The following is a 20,414-nucleotide window of genomic DNA, read 5'->3' on the forward strand; positions in this document are numbered from 1 at the left end:
CTACCCCCTGGTGGTTAACATCAGTACATACAGCTAAAACCAAAGATTACATGGCAATTTTGCAGAGTCACAATGCAGTCACATTTCCCATCTTTAGTAAAGATGTAGTTGTAAAAGTTATTCAGGGACGTTGGTTCAATTTCATGTCACTCTCAAACAGTTTCTGACTAAGGATCATGTGATCAGAATTGGCACCTGACTTAATCCACCTTTTCACAGGTATTACCTGCACTAAGGGGGCTTCCAGACTATATAATCGTAAAAGCAGCCCCCATTAGTACAAGTCGCCACACATACTTGTCCGAATCTACACAAACCCCAACAAGAATCTCTTTAGGTAGAAATAAAATGCAACTTTATTTGTATCAAAAGTAGAATCACATCTATTAAATTTGCCTTTACAAATAGAAAATAAAACAATCACATTCATTAGACAAGGAAGACTGTTACCAAAGTGATGTGAGTGTGCATGTATAGTAACCAGGAAAACAGGAGCCAGAGGAAATGTTGACTGTACTGGTGCCATTCCTGGACCAATGTGTTTGGTGACTGCCAGCTCCATTAGCGTAAAATGAATATACAGCGCTAGCATTAAGGTATTTGCAGTCCTCGGTGCGAAGAAAAGGTAGAAAAAACACAAAGTAAATGCCAAAATTATTATTTTTTTTTTTAAAAAAAGTGCAGTCAGTGAGGGTCACAGCTTAATGTGCCCCATATATGATGGAATAGTCATTGGGGGATCTAAGGTTTCCTATAGATACCCAAGTAATCCATCAATTTTTACCAGTGTATCCATATCAAAATGATATAAAGCTTCATTCACATTTTATTGTATATATTCTGTAGGCAACACCCTATTGCAGTTCTATTGAACCATACTTGTGGCACCCATAGGGATCAGGATGTTAGTGTGGTGTAGGCACATGTGAAATACAGACAGATGGCAGGCTGACTAATCAAACATTGATGGACCGTTCTAAAAATATGGCATCATTGTTAATGGGATATTCTCATTGTCAGTGCTGCTATAGCAGTGCTCTGTATACTCCTATAGAACTTCAAAAGCCCAGAAAGTGTGTTTGGTTGTTTAAGGAGCTTATGTGACAAGGATCAGACAAAGCCATGCATGTGCGACTACCTCTTCCCTCACTGCCGCACAAAATTCAGGGCCTGCCCTGCAGTAGGTACAATAACCTGACAGTATATGGCCAGGTTTAATCTTCAAGTGTTGAGATTAATCTGTACGGACCTTATAGAGCACAGTATACAACTACATCCCCCAGCATGGCCTTATACATACAATATAATAAGTAGACCTGTCTATAAAGAGAGTGACACCACAAGCCATTGAAGGAGACTAAGCCAACCCACAATAGTACAAAACAATTCTGGCATCTCTTTGGATAGAAGCTTCCTTACAAGTATACACACAATGCATTTATAGATGTGCTGATTTAATAATATATAAGGTGCATCTCTCCATTGTACATGAAATCATCCGACGTGTCAGGACCGTCACATTGGACTCCGCAGACCAGTTTGTAAAGTTACAGATCTGACTCCACAGTAATATTACTATCCCCATTAACCCCTACTCATCCCCGTAACCTTACACGTAATGAGCGGGACACACGTCATACATTGGTATTAGTTATAATTGGTGCCATTTGTGTTACTCTTCACATTCATGAGACCACTGTCTGCGGCTCTTCACAGTGTATCTCCCATACAAGAATCAGCAAGATCATGTCAATAACAATCCATTGCTTTACAAGTGCCCACATCGTCCATTTCCATGGAATTCTTCAGTCTCAGAGTATTCAGGCTAAAGCGTGGTGCGTGATAGGATTTAATGTGGGACTGAAGAGTTGCTGTGACAATCCAGGTACTCATAACCATCAAATGATATCTGCTCCAGATGTCCAAGGTACGAACAATTCAGGGAACCCCTGCAGGGACAGACAGCAGCATTAATATTTGGAAATGATCACTGACCCCGCACTGATCTGTTTACTTACTCAATACTGTCTAGGGGTCATTTGTCCCATAACTGGATGTCATGTTGTCACATAATAAAGTCACATGCCATGGAGAAATTATTAGGGAAGAAGCAAAGCAGAACAAACATTGACACAGCTAAACTGCAGCTCTGTAAAGCAATGTGCACTGAAGCTAGTGGATCCATCCGACGTTACCCCTTCTCTGCCTTAGACCACCAGGGTTTTTGGAATAGACATTAGAAAACAATTTATCTAAATGCTGTATAAGTTATTTATTACACTGCAGACCACATGGCACAGTGTCCATCTATTGTATGGTAATTGTGCAATATTTATTTCATGCCAATACACGTCCTTGTTTTTAGGGAAGGTCTCACTATGCAGACTGCCAAAATCTGTGATCATGCAGAGGGCAATGACTAACAAGAACAATGTTAAAGACTAAAGGGATTACAACTATAGATAGAATTTTTTATTTATTTTTTTTATCCTAGACCACCATAGATCTAGTAAATCAACCCCTCCTTTGTTCTAGACCACCAGGGATATAAAAAAGAACCCAGTCACTGGCCTACTAGAGATGTAAACATTACCCATACTGTGCCCCAGACCACCAGTGGTGTTGGGATAGATACTATAAAACGATTTATGTTGATGCTCGGAAAAGCTATATACTTAAAGAGGACCCTTTCATGTCCTTGGGCACACGCAGTTTTATATACTGCAAGAAAGCAGACAGTGCACTGAATTCATTATGTGCCCCGGGGGAGGGGAGTGGGGGGGAGAAGAGCTAACGGTGCCGTTACCAAAAGCTCTTCACTGTCAGAAAGGCGTTACTGACAGTCTAGCTGGGAATGCCCCTCCTTACTGCCCAGTGAGTACTAGTCTATGGACGAGTTCTGTCAGGAGGAGGCGACCTCACCATTCAGCATCATGGAACACCCCCCTCTGACAATATAGAGCTACACACAGTACTGTCAGGAGGGGCATTCTAAGCCAGACTGTCAGGATCACCCTTCTGACAGTACAGAGCTATCAGTAATGGCACCAATAGCTCTTCACCAGGGGCACATAACAGGAAAGCTGACAGTGCACTGAATGCAGCGCACTGTCGTCTTTCTAGCCATATATAAAACCGCATGTGCCCAGGACATGAAAGGTCCTCTTTAAAGTGTACCTCCAGTTATAAACAACTGCTCATAAATGAACAGTTCAGGTTAACATAAGAAACTTTACAACATATCTTAAAGAAACACGTTTCCTATAAGGTAGGTGTGTGTGTATGTGGGGAGTTAGAAAAGACACCCAATTATTTGCTGCGGTTACACTATTACACCCCTCCTTGCTTCATATACAGTCCTATGAAAAAGTTTGGGCACCCCTATTAGGGCTAGTTCACACGTGGGCAAAGGGGAGGTTTTTGACAGCGGAATTCGCTTCAAAAACCTCTCCTTTAACATGGTGGTCTATGTAGACCACTAGCTTTTTTTTTTCCTCCTAGCGTTTTCCGCCTGAAGAAGCGACATGACCTTTCTTCAGGCGGAAAACGCCTGAAGAATTGCATAGAAGTGAATGGGAGGCGAAAACCGCGCGGTAAAAAACCGCGCGGTTTTTTGCACACAAAACCGCGCGTTTTTTTGCAAAAAAACGCGCGGTTTTCGCCTGCAGTTTCTATAGCACATATAGGAAAAAAAAACCCTAGCGAAAACCGCTAGCGAAAACCGCGTCAAAAACCTCGTCAAAAACCGCGTGGAATGCAAAAAAACAGCGTCAAAAAAACTCCTCGAGGTTTTTTACCTCGCACAAATAAGCTAGGCGGTTTTCACGTGTGAACTGACCCTTAATCTTAATCATTTTTAGTTCTAAATATTTTGGTGTTTATAACAGCCATTTCAGTTTGATATATCTAATAACTGATGGACACAGTAATATTTCAGGATTGAAATGAGGTTTATTGTACTAACAGAAAATGTGCAATATGCATTAAACCAAAATTTGACTGGTGCAAAAGTATGGGCACCTCAACAGAAAAGTGACATTAATATTTAGTAGATCCTCCTTTTGTAAAGATAACAGCCTCTAGTCGCTTCCTGTAGCTTTTAATCAGTTCCTGGATCCTGGATAAAGGTATTTTGGACAAACAATTCAAGTTCAGTTAAGTTAGATGGTCGCCGAGCATGGACAGCCCGCTTCAAATCATCCCACAGATGTTCAATGATATTCAGGTCTGGGGACTGGGATGGCCATTCCAGAACATTGTAATTGTTCCTCTGCATGAATGCCTGAGGATTTGGAGCGGTGTTTTGGATCATTGTCTTGCTGAAATATCCATCCCCGGCGTAACTTCAACTTCGTCACTGATTCTTGAACATTATTCTCAAGAATCTGCTGATACTGAGTGGAATCCATGCGACCCTCAACTTTAACAAGATTCCCGATGCCGGCATTGGCCACACAGCCCCAAAGCATGATGGAACCTCCACCAAATTTTACAGTGGGTAGCATGTGTTTTTCTTGGAATGCTGTTTCTTTTTGGACGCCATGCATAACGCCTTTTTTTATAACCAAACAACTCAATTTTTGTTTCCAAAATGAAGCTGCCTTGTCCAAATGTGCTTTTTCATACCTCAGGCAACTCTATTTGTGGCGTACGTGCAGAAACGGCTTCTTTCTCATCACTCTCCCATACAGCTTCTATTTGTGCAAAGTGCGCTGTATAGTTGACCGATGCACAGTGACACCATCTGCAGCAAGATGATGCTGCAGCTCTTTGGTGGTGGTCTGTGGATTGTCCTTGACTGTTCTCACCATTCTTCTTCTCTGCCTTTCTGATATTTTTCTTGGCCTGCCACTTCTGGGCTTAACAAGAACTGTCCCTGTGGTCTTCCATTTCCTTACTATGTTCCTCACAGTGGAAACTGACAGGTTAAATCTCTGAGACAACTTTTTGTATCCTTCCCCTGAACAACTATGTTGAACAATCTTTGTTTTCAGATCATTTGAGAGTTGTTTTGAGTAGCCCATGATGCCACTCTTCAGAGGAGATTCAAATAGGAGATCAACTTGCAATTGGCCACCTTAAATACCTTTTCTTATGATTGGATACATCTGGCTATGAAGTTCAAAGCTCACTGAGGTTACAAAACCAATTTTGTGCTTCAGTAAGTCAGTAAAAAGTAGTTAGGGGAATTCAAATCAATAAAATGATAAGGGTGCCCATACTTTTGCACCGGTCAAATTTTGGTTTAATGCATATTGCACATTCTCTGTTAGTACAATAAACCTCATTTCACTCCTGAAATATTACTGTGTACATCAGTTATTAGATATATCAAACTGAAATGGCTGTTGCAAACACCAAAATATTTAGAACAAAAAATGATTAAGATTAATAGGGGTGCCCAAACTTTTTCATAGGACTGTAGCTCTATGTGTGAGGATGAATACAGCGATGGATATAATATAAATAAAGTAGTGAGACTGAAGAGAAGGAGCAGGAGAAGGAAACCGATCTACTTAATGAGATAGATTACAAAGTTTATTATATCAACCTGTGCTATTCATTTATGGAATGTTGCTTATAACTGGAGGTAATTGACGCTTTAACTGCTACGACACACTGCATATGTCTAATGTATAGAACAGGAAAAAGGAAACCGCTTAGTGCATCCTATGCCACACACATTATAAATAGTTATATCTATATAATATAGAAGTATAGTCATTGTTTTTTAGTTGCACAATTTCCTGAGATCCATGTGGGGAAAAGTATGGTTTTGATTCAGACAAAAAGCAGAAATGAAAAATAAAAAGATGCTGTCTCTAACCTTTTCAAATAATGCTGGTAAATAACAAAATTTCTTGCACTCCACTCTTCGTTCCTCTGGTGATCCTGCACAGATGCTCCCTCGGTCAGCTGGTGACACTGCACCTGACCAGGGCTCATGTGCTGTAATACTGGCATCAGTGCTCAAGAGACCGCCACAGTATCTGTGCTGGATTGCTGGAGAATTGAAGAGGCGAGTATTGGATTTCTGGTTTTCATCTTATTTTGCAGCATTTGCTGCCCCACTTTTTTCCCTCTAAGATAACAATCCCTTTGACAAGACAAAGGCAGTTCCAGACGTGTGTGTTGCGATCTGGGCAACTAAATATAGCGCTGCATGATAACATTTGGTCAATTAAAGTGACCGCGATACCAGTCTTGCCAGCTTGTGTAATCTCTAGATAACATCTTTAAGACGCACCCAGGTTTTAGAGGAGAAAAATAGGGAAAAAAAATTTTCAGGCAAAAAAATGGTAAAATATTTAATATATGGGAGTTGTAGTTTTGGAACAGCTGCAAGGCCACATTGACAGGTGACCCTGCAGCTGTACGGGGATGTATAGGGCGTTTTTTTTGTGGGGCCAGGTGTAGACAGGGCATTTTCAGACACAGGGATACCTAATGTATATGTTTCACAGTAATGTTATACTTTTATATGTATTCTAGGGAAAGGAGGTGAACTTTTATTTATTTTATTTTTTATTATATTTTTTTAAGTGTTTTTTTTTTTTTTTTTTTTTTTTTTTTTTTTTACTATTTTAATATCCCCCGCCTAGGGGGCTTGAACCTGCAATCATTTGATTGCAAGTCCCATAGACGGCAATACAAGTGTATTGCCGTCTATGGGAGATTCTATACATTACTATCGCGGAGGGTCATAGACCAGCTGCGATAGTAATATATATCTATGACAGGCCTGGGAGCCTTCATTAGGCTCCCGGCTGTCATCGGAACAGGTCGGCTCCTGCGGCCTCGCCGTGCAGAAGCCGGCCTGCATCACTAAAGGTATGGGGCCGGGGGGGGGGGGGGGGCTAACTGACTGTCGGGACCTGCTAAGACAGTCCCCGGCATCTGCTGTAATAGACCGGCGGATGCCGGGGAGTGTCTTAGCTGCCGGGGCCTGCAGTATTGTCACACTTCTGCCGCTGAAGAAAACCAGCGGTGGCAGTAGCGCGGCAATCTGCAGGCCCCGGCAGCTAAGACACTCCCCGGCATCCGACGGTCTATTACAGCAGATGCCGGGGACTGTCTTAGCTGCCGGGGCCTGCGGATTGCCGCGCTACTGCCGCTGAAGAAAACCAGCGGTGGCAGTAGCGCGGCCATGCTGCAAACCCACATTCAGACTATAAGACGCACCCTCATTTTCCTCCGAAATTTGGGGGAAAAAAAAGTGCGTCTTATAGTCTGAAAAATACGGTACATGGATGGTCATTATTATTATTATTTATTTATATAGCACCATTAATTCCATGGTGCTTTACATTTGGGGGTTACATACAATACACAGAATATACAGGTAGATACAATGCTAACAATGACCGACTGGCACAGTGGGGTAGGGGGCCCTGCCCGTGAGGGCTTACAATCTATGAGGGAAGGGGGGTAGAGACAGAAGGAGAGGGGGAGACTGTACAGATGGTGGAAGATGGTGGTCAAGGTTATCATGGATACAGAAATTCACTAGCTGCAGAGCAGAAGGCAGCAGGGAAATGAGATGACTGTATGAGATCCAGTCCCTAGCCGAAAAGAAGATTTAGAACATCTGAAGTAGTAATAGCAGGAAACCATTATACAGAAACAGAGAACCTTAAAGTCATCTGTCTATATCTATGGATATTATTGCAATCTGATACAGAAAAGCCATGTGACTTACTATTACATGTTATAGGTGGAGGGTCTCAAATCAGAAAACAAAAAGGAAGTACTGTATATACTCAAGTATAAGCCGACCCGAAAATAAGCCAAGGCCCCTAATTTTACCACAAAAAAAATTTGAAAACTTATTGACTCGAGTATAAGCCGAGGGGGGAAATGCAGCAGCTACTGGAAAATTTCAAAAATTAAAATGGTTGGAGTTTTTGGCTGCAGTAATTGCTCGGTGCTGGGGAAGGGGAGGGGGTGTTTTGGTTGTCTGTCTGCCCCTTCCCTGAGCTTGAGGACTGAGGTTTTTTTCTTCCCCCCCACTTGGAATTCAGCCTGGCTGAATATAGGGTATCTGCAGTGCTCCTATTAACCCCTTCCTGATGGAACAGGAGCACTGCAGATCCCCTATATTCAGTAGACCGGGCACTGTCAGACACTGGGATACCTAATGTGTATGTGTTTTGCAGTAATTTTCTACTTTTGTATGTATTCTAGGGAAAGGAGGGATTTAGAACTTTTATTTTTATTTTTATTTTTTTTTGCACCATTTCATGGGAGATTCTATACATTGATATTGTGGCTGGTCATAGAACCCCCCCCCCCCCCCTTAAATAAAAAAATAAAAATTTTTTTTTCTTTTTGCTGACTCAAGTATAAGCTGAGGGGGGCTTTTTCAGCACAAAAACTGGGCTGAAAAATTTGGCTTATACTCGAGTATATACGGTAGTTCTCAATCTTAAAAGGATCTAAATGACCCACGCATCTTAATGGCAACTGTGTAATAAATTCACTTTTTGAGGAAGGAAATTGAATAGTTGCTATTTGTTGGTGGGATGCCATATAGACAACAGTTGATCATTGGGGTTCCAAGTTGTGATAAAATCTTTTAGGGGATCCTTCTAAAAAAGTGACTAACCTATTGTGAGAGCTACTAAACTACTGTGCATTGTGTACTTACTGCACATGAAGCAGAATATTGTGAACGTGTATTCGATCCCAAGTGCAGACATCACTGAAATAAAACAAATGGAGTGTAACACATCAAAGAGACAAAAATGAAAAAAATCTTACAAAGTATGCAGACAGGTGATTTCAGTGTGTATTACTTAAGGCTTGGTTTGCCCTATGGGGGAGCTGCGGAGAAATCTTACAGATCTCTTTCAGACTGACCTACATATTACAGTTGACTGCTATGGGGGAGGGGGGCATTCAACTGAAGATTATGGACAATCCCACCTCCCTCCCCTTTAAGAGAAAAAATAAATATTGTTTTTAGGGAATACTCCTTTTTTTTTATTATTTGTAAAGATTTCACGAACATCGCCAAATTACTATAAATGAAAGCGATTTGGCATGCAAGATCTGTGCATTTATGCATTAAAGTTTATAGACATTCTAGCCATTAGGATTCCCAATACTTTGTTATTACACTTTCCTTCTGTATACTTCTAGCCAGCAGTAGTAAATAGGTGACATATACAGAAGCTGTATATGGCTTGCTCAGAGGTTGCCATGAAAGTCACAGTGAACACTAGTCCTAGAATGTAGGCCATTATACAACAATATGGTTTCTCACCAACCTTCTGTCTATGCATATATGTATATAATATAATAGATCTATAAAGTTTTAAAAAGATAGTAGCTTAGCCTCTTGAAACTGTCTTTTGGACATACAAGACCCAGTTGGTCCACACATCACAGGCTTTCACATCCACACAATTTCTTACTTATTGCCCCATGGCTTGACTTACTAGGTGCTTATGTCCTGGACAACACTATCCACAGTATAAAAGATCTGTTAGACAAAAGAAAAACAGATGAGCAACTAAACACATTCCAAATACATAATTAAACGTTAAAACAACTGAAGATTTTGATTTAATACATTTTGTAATAAAAGTTATATAAGTTTGGCTCCTTTGTGTGAAATCCTGCGTTTCTTTATTCTTTCTCTTGCTTCTCCATTTAGACCTGTACATGGCTTCTCACGGTGTATGGTATAAGAGCTTGTAAGGGTGGGTCACTTCAAAAAAGTCCTCTCCCTTTAAGTCTATGAAACTGAGAAATTTGCTTCTGATCGATTCTTATCTTTTATATGACACCAAGGTTGCGGTTCTATCTGTATTAATTCCAGTGAGATCATGGCTTGAATACAGTCGGTATTGAGATATTTACATGCAGCTTCTCCCAATGCTGACTGTATTTTTGATGGATGACATCTCTGGAATCACAAATAGGACTGCAGTGCCATATGACAGGTTTCATACGATACCAGAGGCAAGTTTCTACGTCTTTAATGGATAAGATATAACTGTTTGATGTGACCCTCTCCCTTATTTTATTCATTTCAGCATTACACACAAGCCCATACACCGTGAGAAGCAGATGGAACAGCTCTCTATAGAGAAGCAAGAGAAAAACGCAGGATTTCACACAAAGGAGAAACTACAACATGTATAAATATTAAAGTTTGTTTGAAGGTTTAGTTACACTTCAAGTATCCATTAAATCATCTACCAAAATACTTGGACAGGAGCCACAAAACAAGCCCGTCAAAAACATTTCCTGAAGAAGACTTCTCAGCCTGCAAAAAACCCATTGTGACCTACCCCAAGGCTGACCGCATATTGCACAAGTCTTCAGCAATTAAACCAATATTAATAACTATATTAATAACTATATAGCGCCAATATATTCCACAGCACTTAGATCAGAGGGGACATGAACAGATCATAATAGACATTATAATGTGACAAAAAATTAACATGTCATACAATAGGAGTGAAGGCCCTGCTTGCAAGATATTACAATCTAAGAGACCAGATTAACATGGATGTTCTCTTCGGGTTCCCTAAAATGGATGGTAACCTAAAACCATATCGTATATAGTTTCTTGAATTTGAGCTCAAGATGTGACATGAATCAAGACTACAGGGTAATGACAATCCGCATTATGAGGCTATATACAATTACCTGGTCAGTGACTAATGGACCGATCTTTTTAACTTCCTTCAGGTTAAGCGTTCCGACTACCACAGACATGTGAAGAAACTCCACGTTCAGGCTTAAAATTTCAATTCCAAACATGTTGTTATTGCTTATGTTCAGTTTATTCTGTAAAATAAAAAAGTCAGGAATTAGTTATTGTGCCAAATCTGTATGTACAGGACCAATAACTCCAGACACTCCTCAACCGCAAGAACGAGAACGCTGAGGTACTGCGACATCAAACGTCCTAGCTGTGAGCAGAGACACCGTTACATTTGGGCATCTTTAGTATTTGCCCCTTCATACAATCCATCCTTTACCCAGTACGGCTGGTATCACTTTGAGGGGTTTCTTATTGACTTACACCTGGTCCGTGGATGCACTTCCAACCTCGTGATATTGTTTTATTTTTTGGAGAATTATTATTATTATATACAAGGTGTTTGGGGTGGGGCGAGAGTCACCATCTTATCCCTATAACTCCAAACTTGCAAAGGATTAAAAAAGGGATAGATGTGCAGTGTACTACGCACACTAAGGGCGAATGACGTGTAAATGATTCTCCTCCCGCCCCATCCACTTTGGCTCCACCCATCCCCATCAATGTGTCTGTGCTGCCAAACAGTGTAATGCCCCTATATGCCCCAACATTAATGTGCCCCCCTTCAATTGCACCCACAGTATACAGGCCCCATTCCAATCCTTCTTATTGTACGTCACAGTAAGGTCGCTCAAATGAGAAAAAAAAGATAAAACAAAACACACACATATGATCGGGACGGCTTATAGTGAGATTGTTCATTACACTTACTGTAGTATGAAGGTTCACAGTTGATTTGCTGGTGTCATATGTAACCAGAGAGGAATTCACACCGGCGTGGTGCAGTGTTACAGAGCGTGGATACAGAAAGAACACGACAATGAAGAAGATCGAGATGCAAGAGAAAACAGCAAGAGCCACATATAACTTCCTGCAGATAAAAGGAAAAGTAACAATGTCCATCAGTGATTCCATAAGTCACTAAATATACAGAAGAACCCAACCAGATATTGGTGGTCGCACACTCCCACTAGTGGAGGCTACGTGTAGCAAGAATGTTCTTTTTAGGGGTATTTCCATGTGGGATATTTATGGCATATTTACAGTATAGGCTACAAGTATCCAAAAATTAAGAACAATTTTTAAAAGGCGGTGATAGTAAGGGCTTGTTCACATCTGCGCCCAGTCTCCGTTATGCAGGTTTCAGTTTCCTGCCATGAGCGCCGGTGAGCGTTTTATGCTCTCCGCCGCTAACCTGTTTTTTTTTTTTTTTTTTTAAAGCTGACACAGAGTCGGACCTGCAGTACTCTGTGTCCGATTTTTAAAAAACTGTTTCGCGGCGGAGAGCATAAAACACTCACTGGCGCTCACAGCCGGACCCGGTCTGACAGCTTTCCGTCTTCTGCATGCAGAAGACGGAAAGCTGAGAACGGACTCCGGGCGCTAGTGTGAACCTAGTGTTATGTAAATAAACGAAACTCGCTGATCCTTAAAACGAATAAGTCAATTTATTTTATTTTTTTTTAAATAGAAACCAAAATATAACCTATTTTTATTTTCTGTTTTTATTATCTCATGGCCATGGGTAGCAAGGCTCGAGATGACTCACTGAGGTCTATAGGAGAATTTTCTAGAGGGGGAGCAGATAACCTGTAATATCATCCGCTGTCACAAGTGTTATTAACAGATCTGTTATCTTCTACTGTAATGCTTATAGAAGTGTTATCTTCTATTGTTATGCTACATGTCTTATCTGTGAGTAAGTGAGCGGCCATTTTCTTGTGGCCTGTGGGCATGCGCAGTCGGCTCTGGCTGAGGCCTAGAAGTTTGACTCCCAGCGCCGGAAGAAGACGCGTGAAGAGCACTTCTCCTGAAGAAGATGGAGGGAGTGCTGGAGAGTTCTCTCGCAGCATTGGGGACACCCCCAGTGCTGTTTGAGCACTGGGGACTGCCTACAGTGCTGCGAGAGAACTTATTTGCATACGGACAAAAACCAGTATTTGTACCGAATGGCGGCCCGGAGAAGACATCTAAAAGGTAGGAGAAGAGTAGCCTTTCTTAAGGCTATTCCTAAGTGTTAGTCACAAAATTTTTTTTTTAATGATAGGAACCCTTTAAAGGGTGTTAAGAGCAATGTGGCAATGAATGAACAAAGAAATAAAAGTTATTTACGTTCTTCGTGGCTTCAGGCGTTGGTCACTGTAGGGGATCAGAGCCACCAACTCCTTTTCTTGGCCTAAAATGAGTGCAGGGATAGAAGTTACCATTGTGTTTCAGTGCTGTTTACACTAACCCACATAGATACCATGTTCACATTTGTATTGGCACCATGACATATCTGCATGCAGTTTTACGGTACCTCTGGGAATCCTTCCTGTCCCTCTACAAGTGGGGCAGGTGGCTGTAGCCGTCTCTTCTACGTAGTTACAGGATACAGAGGGATCACTGGCGTTTATAGTGATATAGGTTGGAGTACTCTCAGGTCCATGTCTCTCCAATATCGGTTTGGTCTCTTCATTTTCTGAATTCTTTTTGAAAAAAGAAAAGGCTTTCTGCATGTTGTCCTTGGATGGTCACACCACCTAGAAGAATGGGCAGAAAACAGACAACGACTTAGACAATACACAGCTACATATGCCCCAGTACTGTGTGCACTGAAGAGCCAGAACTAGGCGTTCCTTCACCTAGGGCACAGACGTTGGCACCAGACTACATCACTTATAACCAATCACTTGGAGGTTATTGTTACACTGTACCATAGGGAAAGAAGCCATGAAGATGTGTTGTATATGTCGAGTGTTTGGGGTGGCCTATTAGGTAACACAGAATAACAGTATAAATATTTATACACATTATTTTGCTAGGCGAGGTCTAAAAGTTGTTAAACCAGTTATACCAGAACTATAGAAGGTTTTAGAAGGTGGCACACTTACACACACTAGAAGTCCCTACAGTTTGGAGGGTGTTTAGCTGAAGTGATAAAGAGCATAGGTTAAAGGGGTTGTCTAGCCAAAGAGTTACCCTCTATCCACAGGACTGGAGGCAACTTGCTGATTGGTAGGAGTCATAATGCTGGGACCCCCATGGGTTTGGAGAACCGACACCTTTTGCACCCTAGTTTTGAATGGAGCGGCTGGTCAGATAGCACATGCTCCTCCATACATCTGAATGCGGACGGCCTGAGAGAGTGTTTACTTAGATATCTCTACTAGTGCCCATTCACAGTCCAACGAGTCGCCCCGGTTTTGAGAGACCTGTGGGGGTCCCAGCTGTGGAATACCCACTGATCAGCAAGTTATTCCCAATCCTGTGGACAGGGGCTAACTTGCTGTTACTGGACATCCCCTTGAGCGTTTTACTAGTAAATTCACCTGTCTACCCCTGAACCTCAATTAAAGGTGGTTGTTTTTTTTATTTTTATTGATGCCTACCCCTAAGCCAGGCCTTAAATATCTGAATGGTGGCGGCTGACAGGCAGCCCTTGTATGGGGACACTTCCATTGCCTGCGCTATACCTTGCATACAGCTGGCTCCAATCTAGGGCTGGAAGATTATGATACAAATCACGATAAATGAACGCTCATTTTAGGACACCCCCATTTTACATGTCACGCCCTCTATTTATAGCTCACTGAATTTTGGTTTCAGTTAATTCTCCATCGGCAATCCCGATTGGATATTGTATAGTGAGTGACATAGTATTTAGCCAATGGCAGTGTGAGATGAGATTGTACAGAAGCAAAATAATTGAAATAGTCACCGCCAGTAAGTTCATATCCAATAATTGAGTTGGCTTTTGACTTAGGTGATTTGATTTATTGCCCAGCCCTACCCCAAGCCATGTATAGTGGCTGGGTGGCAGTACAGCAGCACAGGTCCTACTGACATCACGTGTGTGCATTGTCACCTAAAAGACTTGGATAACTTTGCAACTGTCTACTTATTCTATTCCAGAGCTGAACTCCTAATTCAGCAGCCTCCAGTACTAAAGTCTCACATTATTCCTTTTTACATTTACCTATATAACCCACACTTTTCTGTGGGTGAAATCATCGGTGGAAAGTTTGGATTCTGTTCATGTCCATATACAGTTAATAGACACAACCCTTATCAGAAACAGGAAGGAATCTGATAAACTGGTTCCACTTTCTACAGTTTCAGTTGTTAGTTATGATTAGAGAGTAACATGACAAAATACAACATAAACTACTGTCTTGATGTCAGTCTGGGCAGAGATCAAGCTACTGAGAAAACACTACAAGACACATTCTCTTTATGATGGGTGCCATGGGCACATAACTGTATAGAGACGTCTACAATGGCACAAGACATGGCAGGAAGTATACACAGCATGTCACAGGACCACATATGACCAAAGCCACAACTGACATCTCACTTGATAAGATATTGTAAAAATAAGCCAGCTAGACTCAAAGTCTCCATATATTAGTGGTGTTCGCTACATGCAGTGCAAAGGTAACAATTGTATATGTGCCCTGGTGTCTGGTGGAGCTTAAACACCACACTGCCACGTAAGTGGATAACGGGCATTGTTGAAGATCTTGCATTAGCGCCCAGGGGTAGCAACATGCCGGGACTCGTGGGCAACATGATGTTGTGGAGCCTTAGGCCCCATGTACACAACTATTATTACAGATTTGTAATAACATAGTATCATTTATATGGGCCTATATACCCATATGGATCTATGGAGGTAATAGGCTTAAGCCAAAGGAAAAAAAAAAGTAGAGTACGTCCTATTCCTGACTGTTTTTCAGGCTTAATCTGTCTATTTATAACCAAAACAAGAGAAGTGTGAACACTGCCCAACTCATGTCCAAACTCCAGATATAATCAGGATTCCAATCTCCTCGGCTGGAGACAGTAGCAAGCTCAAAAGAATAAAAATTTGACAAACCAGCCTGCTATGACTAAGGGGCTTGATGTCCTGAAACGTGTAGTGTAAGAGGTTTGTGATCATTTTTCACTGGTCATTTTTGTATGTATACATTTTCTCTAGGATTAATTCAATGCATTGGTTTCATTAGATATGTTTCGGATACCTCCTTGGATTACTGGATTTTAAAACCTTTATTCTTTTGAACTATTCTAGTTATAGTTTAGTCTGAGGATCACACGGACTGTAAATTGATACCACCAGTCGTGCTTTCCAAGGATCCACGCATATGGTAATATGCATAGGGCAATAGTGCGACAATCCTCATACCCCATTGGGGTAATTTGATGCTGCATAATCAGTGACAGTGCCCCTCACCATCACATCAGGCTCTGGCTGTAGTGAGGTCACTCATCGTGCCTGCCTGCCTGCCAGACTTCACCACTTGAAACCTGAATGGTAGAGCAGAGAGCCGACAGCAGTTCAAAAAAAAAGTAAAATAAATAAATAATGCCATGCGATCGACCGGTAGATCGCGATCGATGTACTGGGCACCACTGCCATAGACTATGCTTGCAGGACTTTTCTTTCCGTATCTTTAAAGCGGAATGGGGGAACGGAATTCCCAGGTGCAGACCAGGCGCAGGTGTGAACCTAGACTAAATGGTGACAGTCTGTTATCTTGATTGGTTGCCAATGGATAAGACCATGAATGCAAAAACTTTGTGGTTCGGGACTTGTCAGGAATCCAGCCATGATTTTCTTATTGTAGCTGGGTTATCAGTCAGGGATACTACATGTATGAGAAGATATCCCGGCCACAATAAGGAAATCATAGCTGATTTTCGGACTTTAGAAAGGTCCTGCATTCATGGTCAAGTTTACTGGCAACCAATCAAGACTACTTGTGACCACTATATATTTATTTATATTGCATATATTTTTTCATATATATTTTATTTAGAGAAAATCTGTAAAACTCTGCAGAATGTTTAATCACTTATATTCTTATATTTGCAAAAGTGTTTAACTTTTAATAATCTGCAAATTTACAAATGGTTACTTGTGGGAATACCCCTTTATGGCTATCAATAGGATAAGCCATGAGTATTGTACCTGCGAGGGTCCTTGCAGATTAGCTGTACAGGGACAGCGTGGTTTAGGTTCTGAAACACTACCCAAAGTCTTCCAAGCTGCCACTACAGTTTGTATGATGAGTGAGTTGTGCGACTCCGCACGTGTAAACCTTACCTGCAGCCGCTTTGTCTCAGAGAAGATCATCTGCAGGGGTCTCGGGTGTTGAACCCACACAGATCTAATATTGAAGGATTAATCTAAGGACAGAACATTAATATTAGAAAGTGAGTAACCCCTATAAACTACTGCTTGGCTGAGAGTTCATGTCCTCACCTGCAGATATTCCCCAGATACCCCTTCTAATACTGTACATGCCCTACAACTAGGCTTGGGCTAAAGGGCGTCAAGTGTTGTGACAAAAAGTCACATCAGATAAAACAATTGCGAGACTTGCTGTTGTACAAATTCTTTAGAGCGGAGACTTGGCTGTAAAAACACTGCGGAGTCACAGACATGCGAGTTATTTATTTATCTTACTTGTATAGCGCCCACATATTCCGCAGTGCTTGGCACTGTTCCATACAGGGCTCACAACCTATACACCCTATCAGATCTTTGGAGTGTGGGAGGAAACCGGAGTACACGGAGGAAATCCACACAAACTTGAACTCTATGGGGTAAAAATTTCCTCAACTTGCGACCATAACCCAATAGGCTTGAATTTTCTGCAATTGTTGCGTCACGCATGGTTCCACATGTTATAATGTGACACCTTAAGGATTCATTGAAATTTTTGTCATGTGACCAAATTCAGTGCGCTGAATTCAGCTTTCCTGACATGCGTCCGGGTGCAAAAGATATGTGTACAATTCGTTTCGGCACCAATATGTACCACCCTCCAGACAGTACTCTTCCATAGCATTGTAGTGTCAAAGGGGATGTTCCTTACCACCCAGCAATTAGTTTGATCATTAAGGTTTCTGATGGTGATGGGATATCGGTGCCGAAACTAACAGCACCGATATCTCCAGCACCCGGGTGTGTAACGTCTAAGCTGCTTCCACCGGTGGATAAAACAGTCAATGCCAGAGGATGCGAAAGGGCATCTTTAGGCCAGGGCCCCAAGGGTCGGAGAGCCGTGATTTGTAATGCCCACTTTGTGGTAAAAACCACGGTGCAGATACAGCACGATTTCCAAAATCAGCGTGTTTTTTGGAAATTACAACATTTCAATTAGGTCTATAGAAACATAGGCGGTTTCCCCATAGATGTAATTGTAACAGAAATTCTGTGGAGGAAACTTCACAAACTTTCTGTCTAAAGTGCTGCGGGAAGAAATGTGATGAGTTGCCGCTGTGGTTTTTCCCGCAGCACTTTATTGCTGCAGGACGTCCTGTGGGGCCTTAGCCTCAAGAAGAGTTTTTGTAGCACTTGTGCTATTAAAACAAATGTGAAAAGTCAACAAGCTTGCCCTGATGAGAAAAGAAAGCCATGCAAAAATAAAAACATCATAAGAATAAAGCCCTGCATCTGAGGCCAGGATCACATCTGCGTTCGTATTCCTTTTGGGTAAGCCCCTGAACGGAAACCTATAAGCATTAAAAAGCATTTAGAAATGAAACCACACGGGCCCCATAGACTACGATGGGATCCATGTGGTTTCGGTACAAAACAGGCAGAGAGAAAAGTGCTGCTTGCTGTACTTTTCTCTCTGAATGATTCATGTGGATACTGAGCGGAAACCACACGCACCCCATTTCTTAGCAAACTGCTATTTAATGCATGTTGGTTTCCATTCGGGGGGTCCCAAAGTGGACCAAAGTCCCTGAACACAATACTGAACACAGATGTGAATCAGGGCTCACTGGGAGAGGTACAAGTTATTTAAATAATCCAATTTAAAAAACAAAACAAAAACCTAATAGCCCTCAAAACCGCATGTATGAAAAAAAAAAATCCAAAATGAGTCATGTCTAGAAGTGGTTAAAGAGATTGTCATGTGACTCCTATCCATCAGGGCTCCCATGTGCACAGTGCCATTGCATTGGAGCAGATATACAATGTATACAACACAGGATATAGCATAATGGAGGTGCAAAACACTCTGATGGATCTAAAATCTGGCAGGGTACAGCAAGCTATATCACTTAGGACAAGACTTTAGTGCTAGCAATATCTACCCCTCCATTTATTTACATGAAGCTGCCCCATCCCCCCCTGTTGATAAGGTGTGAAGGTTTGGTTTCTGCTCCGCTGCACAACATTCGCCTCCACCTGCAGCACCTGGGCGAGGAAACTCCATTACTGCAGCTTGTGATGAGCACAGACAAGGCAGAGACTGCTAGGAAGCCTTAGCTTATACGTGCAGGCATTAGCACGGAGGGGATAGGACCCAGAGGACAGTGCGCACAATACCTGAGGCTGGAGACTCCGGACCCTGCTGACCAGGCACTCACAACAGCAGCCAGGCTAGTGCTGAGGACACGCCCCCTGAGGGGAGGAGCCTGAGAAGAAGGAAGTGAGAGGGAGGTGCAGCTCTGGTGAGGACTAGAGGATAGAAGTGCTGTGTATACGTATATATACAGTATATAGCTTAGTACTGTGCTTGTCAGCACCAGCATGGTCCTACTATTGTTAGAATTCTTATATAATAAGATTAATTCCATGTAAACACATGTATAGCATACACCTCTCTGCTGCCCTGATACTTTGTTACAGTGTATCAGTGCAGGTAAATTGTATCAGCCTGCAGAGGATTGCCTTGGATTACATGGATACCATATAGCTACAGTTATACAATGACTTTGATTGACATGCAATCTTTCACCTATGTATGTAAGTGAATGGAGTGACATTGCGATTCTCAGTCAGAGAGAGACTCCATTACCTTACACCGGTGAAGACGTCGCCGGATGGCGGAAGGTACAGCTAAGGTTGTAGTGTAGCCCCATCATTATAACAAACCTCCCACTCCAGAACATATACGGCCATTTTCACAAGGTCAGGATTTGCAGAAGAAAATACCGCTGTGGATTTTGTACTGAGATCCAGGGATAAAGCTCAGGATCTCTGCCTTGGATTGGCAACCGCTTTTGCAAACGCATTGCCAGCAGGATTGCAGGGGTTTCTGTTTGATTAGAAATGGTGAGGGCCTATCCTAAAGACAGGTCACAAATATTAGATGGGGGGATAAGTCTGCAACCCCATCAACTAGCTGTTTTCTGCACTGATACACAGAGAGTAGCGCAGGAAGCAGATAGTGCTGTTCTCTCTGTAGTGGCAGAATTGAGTCACTGCAACTTAGGATCCATTGAAATGAATGGGAGCTGATCTGCAGTACCTGGCCTGGCCACTACACAGAGAATGGAGCTATCTGCTTCCTTCCCCTGTTCTCTCTATATTAGCTGTCATACCCTACTAATTAGGCATTGTTAACCTTTCCCTGGGATAACTTGGCCCTCTGCAGCTGAATACATATGAATAATTGACAGGCTGTGTACTGAAAACTCACAGACACTTTGCATTGTAGGTTTTTTTCTGCAGTGTGTAGAAGTGAGTTGCTTTAATCCCAGCCACTACACTGCATATCGCAGCAGGTTAGTCACTGATGGTTTCACAGTAACCCCTCGTTCACATCTAGGTTTGGTAATCCGTTTGGGGAGTCTGCATGGCGATCCCCCGAACGGACTACTGATCGCACTGGCAAGCGGGGTGCAGTGAAAG

General features: G+C 42.0%; 1 protein-coding gene across 2 annotated transcripts; it reads right to left on the reverse strand.

Annotated features, from left to right (window-relative positions):
* Positions 1-399: 399 nt before the first annotated feature.
* TMEM106A (transmembrane protein 106A) lies at positions 400-19,148 on the reverse strand. Of its 2 annotated transcripts, none has more exons than XM_075278753.1 (8): positions 19,107-19,148; positions 13,077-13,299; positions 12,890-12,953; positions 11,489-11,648; positions 10,663-10,803; positions 9,441-9,484; positions 8,648-8,701; positions 400-1,949 (listed from the first exon to the last, which is right to left on the reverse strand). In XM_075278753.1, the coding sequence occupies exons 2-8, from the start codon at positions 13,273-13,275 to the stop codon at positions 1,850-1,852; spliced, it is 762 nt and encodes a 253-aa protein (XP_075134854.1). In that variant the 5' UTR covers positions 13,276-13,299; positions 19,107-19,148; the 3' UTR covers positions 400-1,849. The 2 variants fall into 2 exon arrangements, with proteins under 2 accessions (XP_075134854.1, XP_075134855.1); XM_075278754.1 differs by lacking the exon at positions 19,107-19,148 and adding an exon at positions 16,866-16,920.
* Positions 19,149-20,414: the final 1,266 nt, after the last annotated feature.

This window comes from Leptodactylus fuscus, chromosome 6 (genome assembly GCF_031893055.1).
Source record: "Leptodactylus fuscus isolate aLepFus1 chromosome 6, aLepFus1.hap2, whole genome shotgun sequence".
Taxonomy (NCBI): domain Eukaryota; kingdom Metazoa; phylum Chordata; class Amphibia; order Anura; family Leptodactylidae; genus Leptodactylus; species Leptodactylus fuscus.

Excerpts from the sequence above, each read along its gene's own strand:
- TMEM106A (XM_075278753.1), bottom strand. The coding sequence starts at position 13,275 with ATGCAGAAAGCCTTTTCTTTTTTCAAAAAGAATTCAGAAAATGAAGAG. Across the intron at positions 11,649-12,889 it reads CGCCTGAAGCCACGAAGAAC|GAAGTTATATGTGGCTCTTG; the intron begins GTAAATAACTTT and ends TTTTATCTGCAG. Across the intron at positions 9,485-10,662 it reads GTCCATTAGTCACTGACCAG|ATCTTTTATACTGTGGATAG; the intron begins GTAATTGTATAT and ends TTTGTCTAACAG.